General features: G+C 52.4%; 1 protein-coding gene across 1 annotated transcript in view; it reads right to left on the bottom strand.

Annotated features, from left to right (window-relative positions):
- GALNT16 (polypeptide N-acetylgalactosaminyltransferase 16) overlaps window positions 1-7,580 on the bottom strand; it is a 110,245-nt gene extending 102,665 nt beyond the window's left edge. Inside the window, exon 1 of the mRNA XM_049770384.1 lies at window positions 7,298-7,580. Within this exon, the coding sequence (XP_049626341.1) occupies window positions 7,298-7,531 (234 nt within the window). The 5' untranslated portion in view covers window positions 7,532-7,580. The remainder of the gene's footprint in view (window positions 1-7,297) is intronic.
- Between the last annotated feature and the right edge of the window lie 403 nt (window positions 7,581-7,983).

Genomic DNA, 7,983 nt, shown 5'->3' with positions numbered 1-7,983 from the left:
GACTCAAAGCTTCCTACTCTTTAGTGCTGTCTGCCTAACTTTTGTGTGTGTGTGTGTGTGTGTGTGTGTGTGTGTGTGTGTGTGTTTGTGTTTTGTTTTTGAGCCACACCCGGCGGTGCTCAGGGGTTACTCCTGGCTGTCTGCTCAGAAATAGCTCCTGGTAGACACGGGGGACCATATGGGACACCGGGATTTGAACCAACCACCTTTGGTCCTGGATCGGCTGCTTGCAAGGCAAACGCCGCTGTGCTATCTCTCTGGGCCCTCTGCCTAACTTTTTGCCTGGAAGTTCCAAAGGAAGAGGGAGGGACAGGACAGTCAGTGATGAGAATCACATCCTCCCTGGCCTCAGTGTGTTTTGTCAGCCCTTTTTTTCCCAGGTGCCCAGTCCCTTGGGGTGCACTACAGGGCCCTGTTACAAACTGGTGTAGAGGCCTTGAAGGCTTGGGAGAAAAGACCACATATAGGGCCAGAGAGATAGCATGGAGGTAAGATGTTTGCCTTGCATGCAGAAGGTCGGTGGCTCAAATCGCGGCTTCCCATATAGTCCCCTGAGCCTGCCGGAGCGATTTCTGAGCATAAAGCCAGGAGTAGCCCCTGAGCACTGTCAGGTGTGATCCCAAACAAAACAAAAACAAAAACAAAAGAAAAAAGAAAAGACCACATATTTCTGCATTTTCCACTGCCCCAAACACAGGATAAGAGAAGGAAACCAGACCAGCCACTGGACTATTCCAGAGATACCCAATTCAGAGAATATGTTTTTCTCTTGGGGAAAAGAAATTTCTCTTCTGCTGACCCCTAGTTCTAGTCTGTGGAACCCTACAGAATTGTTCAAACAGGCCTTTACCTTTTCTGTTGTTTGGTCCCTTGCTCAGCATTGATGAGGTATTCAGATGTGTGAGACATGATTAAGAAATTTATACTGTTCTTTTGTTCTGGGGTCACACCTAGCAGTGATCAGGGCTTACTCCTGGCTTGAGTCCAGGGATCACTCCTGGAAGGGTTTGGGAGATTGCCTGGGTTATCAGGGATCAAACCCAGATTAGTTGATTGCAAGGCAAGTGCCCTGCCTAATAAACTATTGCTGCAGCCCCAAGAAATTTACATTTTAACTAAGGATTGCAGAACAACTCAAGTCTATCACCAGTTCTTTTTAAAAAATTGAGGAGATGGGGCCAGAGAGATAGTATGGAGGCAGGGCATTTGCCTTGTGTGCAGAAGGACGGTGCTTCAAATCGCAGCATTCCGTATGGTCCCCCATACCTGCCAGGAGCGATTTCTGAGCATAAAGCCAGGAGTAACCCTTGAGCGCTGCCGGGGTGACCCAAAAACCAAAAAAATATTGGGAAGACACACCAGTGGTGTTCAAGAAGCCATGTGGTACCAGAGATCAAAATTGGAGCCTCCTTCATGTAAATCATGCATGGTAGCCTTTGAGCTATCTTCCTTGCCTTCTTCCATTAAAAAAAAATTGAGAATCGGGGGCCGGAGCGATAGCTCAGCGGTTAGGCATTTGCCTTGCCACGACTGACCTGGGAAGGACCTGAATTTGATCCCCAGCATCCCATATGATCCCCCAAGCCTGACAGGAGTGATTTCTGAGCTCAGAGCTAGGAGTAACCCTTGAGCGTAGCTGGGTGTGGCAAAAAATAAAAATAAACAAACTGAGAATTGGTATATTATACTGCATTATCATTTAGTAAGGGTAAAGATTTCTTCTTGTTGTTTTTCTTTTTTTTAATGGAAATAATCCAGGGCAGAGAGATAGCTCAGTGAACTGAGTGTATGCTTTGCATGCAAGAGACCCAAGTTTGACTCCTAGCAGCAACAGGGTTCTTTGAGTATTACCAGGAACAAATCCCAAACACTGAGCCAGAAGTAGCCTCTGAGAACCACTAGACCCTCAAACCACAACATTTTAAATTAAAAATATATAATGAAAAAAATTAAAAATAAAAATAAACTGGGGCTTGGGAGTTGGCTCAAAGGCCCAGAGTACATATTTTGCATGTGGAGGCTCAGAGTTAAACACCCAGTACCATATGGTACCACAGCATGGCAGAATGTGCCCAGCCCATTATCAATAAACAATAAAACACTTGTCTTCTTTGACTACTTTCATAGTGATAGATGCTTATTATTACAGGAAATAATGGAAAAAATTATCAGATAATACAGGCTCCCTCTAAACCTGCTCGCTTACTGCTAATATTTTGTTCTCTATGGCATTTGAATATTTCCTCCAGCCATACAATGTTCTTGGAGTGACGATTTGGATGATCTGGGAAAGATAGGTTGCTGCTTTGGACTGGATCTTGCCCTAAAGAAGCTTCCAGAAACAAAAAAAGACAAGAGCATAAGCAATAAAGGTAGGAAACCCTGTTTTCATGGGCACTGGCCAGGATATGGGTAGATTAAATAAGAAACTTCTCTGAATTCGTTTACATATATGATAATTGGACCTTGTAAGGTACCTACCTCATCAAGGGATGCAAAAATATTAATGCTTGTAAAACAAGATAGCATCAATGAGTCCAATGAAACCAATTAGCAGAACTATCAAACCACAGTGACAGATGACAGAAACTAGAGTGGAGCTGGAGGGTCAGGTGCAAGCAAGCAGAGACACAAAGTCCCTTGAAGCTGTTCCCAGAGCCAATATAGATGACTATGACTGTGCCAGCCGTGTCTGGTATAGAGAATGATTTGCTGACTGCTCCTCTGAGGAAGCTGAAGGAGGGGGTCTCCAACCTGCTTCCCCCTGCTGTCTTTGCCCCGCTGTTGATACAGAAGGTGTTTCAAGAAGCAGTCAAGGGAAAAATCTTCAATCTTCTCACTTAATGAATTGCTCGGCTGCAGGCTCACCGCTGACCCCAGGGCTGCCTTCTCCACTTCTGCACTGTGGGCCTCTGAGCAATCCTGTGCCCCTGTCAGGTCCAATAACATGGCAACTCCAGACCCCAGGGCTTCCTTAGTTCACAGAGTCCAGAAGAAAGTGTGAAGTGAGGAGAGGGCTGCTATTGAGGCACAGAAATAAAGGGCCCCAGGAGAGGGAGCAGCCTAAGCAATACTATGTCCCGGGGCTCAGTATCCAAGGAGGGGATGGATGGGGAACAGGGGTCTTGTCTGTGTACCTCTGTGCTGTCCCCATGTGCTCCAGGTGGGTCTCAACATGACACAGAAGAGACCCCTCTGCCCAGTCCACGATGGGAAATCAGACCCTCTCATATAGATCTTCCTCCTTCCTTCCCTTGAGTCTCCTTCATGCAAAGCATGTGCTCTAGACCTCTGAATTGCTTCCCAACCTTCACTCTCTTTCTTGTGTGTGACATGTAGACAAACAATATATAAAATCATTTTCTGCCAAAATTGTGATCCCCAAATACACACATTACTTTTTGGGTTCTGTTTTTGAACATCTCCTGGAAGTGCTCAGGGTTTACTCCTACCTCTGCCCTCAGGGATCACTCCTGATGGTGCTCGGGTATCCATATGATGAGCCAGAGGTCCATCCTGTTTCAGTGCAGTGCAAGGCAAATGCCCTACCCATTGCACTATCTCCCCAATGCATGCATTATTAATAAAAAATAAACCTACCCTGTCTCAGAGGCCAGCTCTGAAAAGGTAAATATTTCTGTTCTTTTCTGCAGAGAAGTGAAGGACCCTTTTCAAGAGACCTTCTCCTGCCTGAGGAATGTCCCTCTACAAGAAATAAACCTCAAAACTACCAAGAGAACTAGCCAAGAAAATTCCCTTAGCACCATACATATAGTCACTTCCAGAAGCAAAGCTATCCCATGTCTATCTACTTGTTCAAGAAGGTATGGTCTACTCAAAAAGCTCAGATATCATTTAACCCATGTATAACACACTAAATAACCAAGGTGGCAGAGATATGTAGTATTTTATTCATAGTCATTCAGCAGTATCCCTACTGCATACAAGAAACTAGTTGAGGCAAACTTTTGGGTGAGACCTTTGTGATTCCAAAGAAGAAACTTGTGACAGATTGTGTTGAGCCTGAAATACCCACAATATACCTTCTTTTAAAAACAATTTATTGGATCTGGGGAGGTTGCCTAAAGGACTAGGTAGGATATGTGCCTGGCATACACAGGTTTTATTCCAGGTACCACAAAGTCCCTGGAGCATTGCAATGTGTGAACCTAAAACTGAAAGAAAGAAAAAAATCCTGGACTGTGAAATTCTGTCTAACGCCTTAGCATAGCACCAGGGCCCATTAAAAAATTAGCAGATGGAAAGCCAGGGTTACCAGACACATCTCCACTGTTCTCCATACTGTGAGCCCCCCAAACCCCACCCCCATGCCCCTGTGTCTGCTCTGCCTCCTGGTTTAGCTGCTGCCTGGTGCCTGCAGGCATCTGTGCAGACTTAAGTCCATGTCCCCAAATCCACTGCCTCACCCATAAAGTCCAGCATGGAGAATCCGCCAACTGCCGCAGCATAACAAGCCAGTGAGGGAAGGAGTCAGTAACTCCCTTTTACGGATTCCCATAATCAAATATTTTTTTCACCTCGAAATTTGTGACACATGAGCAGACAGCAGGACAGAATATTAAAAATCAGGCCCTCTCTGAGAAATCCGGGCCAGACGGTTGCCATGCCAACCCCCACCATGCCAAACAAGTGTCTCCAAGAACCAGAAGCAACTTGGCTGCTTTCAGACGGGCCAGGCATTGTGAAGGCAGAGAGCTTCGTCCTGGCTGCCCGGGCTCCAGCACGGACCCTCCCTCTCCCTCCCACCCTCACATTCTCGGGACTGAGGGTGACGCCTGTCTGAATTTTCTCAGCCTCTGTCAGCAGGCCTGACCACATCACCCTCTAAGAATCTGAAAATCCACAGGCAGTGAGAAAGAGGCATGTTTTGCACTGACCAGAGGACCGGGGAGAGTTAACGATGGAATGATTTGAAGGGAAAAAGCAAACGTCAGCTGCACCTGCCCCTGATAAGTTAACAAAAGGGCTCCTTTCCTGGAAGAAACAGAGCATATACACCTTCGGGTTGGGGCTGGGAATAAAAACTTAGATTGATAAGATGGTTGGACATTGATGACCCCCAGAGACTAACACTTTTATTTCACTCATCTCCCAAAGTACTTATTAAGTACTGCTGCGTGCGTGGATGTGGCTTTGGAAGAAGAGAGACCAGAGCTAAACCACACACACAGGGCCCAGCTGCAGACTTGAGAACACAAAGGACTAGTTTGGTTCCCTCCCTGGGACTTCCACTCCATCCCCCTCTCCCTTCTTCCAGCACCTCCTTCCATCCCAGGCTCGCCCTCCAAACTGAACTCTCAGTCCACAGCTCTTTTTCCATCCAAAACATGTGCAACCCTGTCAGAACTAGCAGAGCCACCAAGGATGCTCCCTGGAGCCCCAACCCTTCAATTCCCACCCTTCCAAGTGAGTGTCCTCCCAACACTGCCTGGGGTGTCTGAGCCTGCTTGAGACAGAGGAGATGGTCCAAACTCTGCAGCAAGGCCAGTGAGTGTCCACCCCATCCCCCGCCCCTCTCCCTCAGTCCTCCTTGAGTTCAGACCCTTCCTCCCACCACCAGGTCGCCCGCGGGGCTGTTGAGAACATCTGGCCCCTCCTAAGTCCAGGCCCACCCACCTTGGAGCAGGGACGAGTAGGGAGGACTGGGAGGAGGGGGTGTTCTCTAAGAAGCTTGATGAAAGCTTCCTGGTGGGGGAAGGTTGGCTCCTTCTGAGTTCAATCTGCCAGGTCACCCTGGACCCCAATATGCTGCCTTTTCCCACGACCATTCCCCCTTGCACTTTCTGCTCTGCAAACAGCAGAAACAGGAGCTCGGGGCCGGCAGTCCAAAGGGATCTCTCGCCTAATGCGGCTCGCTGCCAGAGTTTGGAGCCGCCTGGGATCTGGGGACTAGGGGAGGCAGGGCTAGGTCGGTCTCCACGGTCAGATCTGGCAAAGCTGGGAACTCGGGGTTGGGGTGGGGGGTGGAGGGGAGTTTCTTTTTTCTTTTCTTTCTTTTTTTTTTTTATTTCCCCCTGGGTGGGAACAAGACCTGGAGCCTGGGGCAGGATGGGACTAGAAAAGCGCTTGCACACACAGACCCACATTCCTAGGGCTGCAAAGCTGCCTGAGACCCAGCTAACAATTCGCATTCTATTCTATTCTATGGCTCTATTGACCCCTGCAACTCCTCATTCCTCACCCTTCCCTCACCAGGCCAGGCCGGGCCAGGCCGGGCCGGGCCAAGCTAGGCCTGGGAACCCACACGCTCCGGGGTTCCCAGAAAACTACCACCTGTCCAAACTCGGGACAGGGCACCAGCCTCTCCCTGGGTCCCCAAACCTCCTGCAGCCTCAACAGGTGCCACCGCCTGCTACAGGATCTGAGCTGTCACCGGGGCCAGGGACGGGAGGGGGGCGACGGCAGGAACGTCCTCAGCAGGGCAGTGGTGGCTGCGCACGCCCCAACCTGGGTCCCCCCAAGAAGGCCGAGGGATCCCTTGCTTGCAGCTCTGCGGAGGCCCTGGCAGCCTTTGTTCCCCCCAACCCCGCTTTAGTGGGGGGGGAGCCCCAAGCCGAGGCGCAGATACTGTTCGCCCGGCTCTGCGCTCTTTGGAGATTGGAGAGAGGGGCGCGCGCCCTGCAGGACAGGACAATCCCTTTTCTTGTCCCCCAAACGCAGGGGGTGTTCGTGGGGGAGGGAGAGTTTTCCATGTCAACGGACTGGAAAAAAAAAGGGGTTCAGAACCAGACAAGGTCCCTAGAGATCCCTCTTCCTCCGTGTCTTCTAGTCCCTGGAGGCTGGATATGGGGGGAACATGGGGGCGCGCGCTGCCACCTACGCGCTGCGCTGGGCAGCTCAGCGGTTCCCGGTGCGCGCAAAGGACAGTCCGGGGACCCCCCGACCCCGAGAGAACCGCCACGTTCCCAGTCCCAGTCCGCGCGCGCGCATCGCCGGGGCCCACCAAACTTGCAGCACTTTCTCCCAGCCCCCCACGAACTGAACTGTCACCCCCCAGCCCCCAACCGTGCGCCTCGGGGAGGCCCCGGCAGCTACCCAGGGGTTTCCATAACAACGAGCAAGAATGCTCCAACAGATGACAAAGCCGGGCCCCTGCGAGCGAGCCAGGCGGACACGCAAGCCCCCCAACCCACCCCCGGCTAGGCTAGGGCGCACACGGCCACCTCCATCCACCTCCCCAGGCAGCCACGCGGGGCTGGAGTGGAGGTACCCGCGTCGCAGCTACTGGGGGTGTCCCCCATCCCAATGCACCCCCAGGTGCTCTGGACGGACTCACAATGAGCGGGATGGTGCGGACTTCGCGTAGCGGCTCCGGCCTCCCCACCACCGCCCTGGGCGCACCCCGACTCCCCGAAGATGCTGCTGCTGCGGAGGAGGAGGAGGAGGAGGAGGAGGACGAGGAGGAAGAGGAGGCGGAGTGGGCTCTGTTGTCCTGCCATAAGTAGTAGAAAGTGCCCAGGATCCAGGCGACCGTGAGGATGGCGATGGCATTGGCACGGATCTTCCTCATGGTGGCTTTGGGGGCGCACACCCCACTGGGGAGGAGGCCCGAGCCGAGGGCGCACGCAGCCAGCAGCCCCCGCTGCTCCTTTGGCCGCTCGCGCCCGGCTGGCTGGCTGGCTGCTCGGTCCCGCAGAGCAGAAGAGGGGAGAGCTGGAGGTTTTGGGGGGGTGGTGATAGGGAGAGCCGGGCGCACGAGAGAGAGATCTCCACGGTCCTAATGCCCTTCAGCCCCGAGCGCGCGCGGGCCCCGGGTGCCCATTCATTTGCGCGCTCGCCCGGGTCCCCAAACCCGCGAGCCGACTGCGCACCGGGTGCGCAGGGACGCGCGCGCAGCAATAGGCCCCCCGCGAGGCCAAGCGGAGAGGCCCTGGCAGGCGCCCGCGGCGGAATGGCGACCGGCCAGCGGCGGCCTGGGCTCCCCGGCGCTCGGGTGACCCCTGTGCCCGCCCGGCGGCTACC

The sequence above is a fragment of the Suncus etruscus genome, chromosome 3 (genome assembly GCF_024139225.1).
Source record: "Suncus etruscus isolate mSunEtr1 chromosome 3, mSunEtr1.pri.cur, whole genome shotgun sequence".
NCBI lineage: Eukaryota > Metazoa > Chordata > Mammalia > Eulipotyphla > Soricidae > Suncus > Suncus etruscus.
The sequence above is the reverse complement of the archived record's forward strand: the minus strand, read 5'-3'. Positions and strand labels throughout refer to the sequence as shown.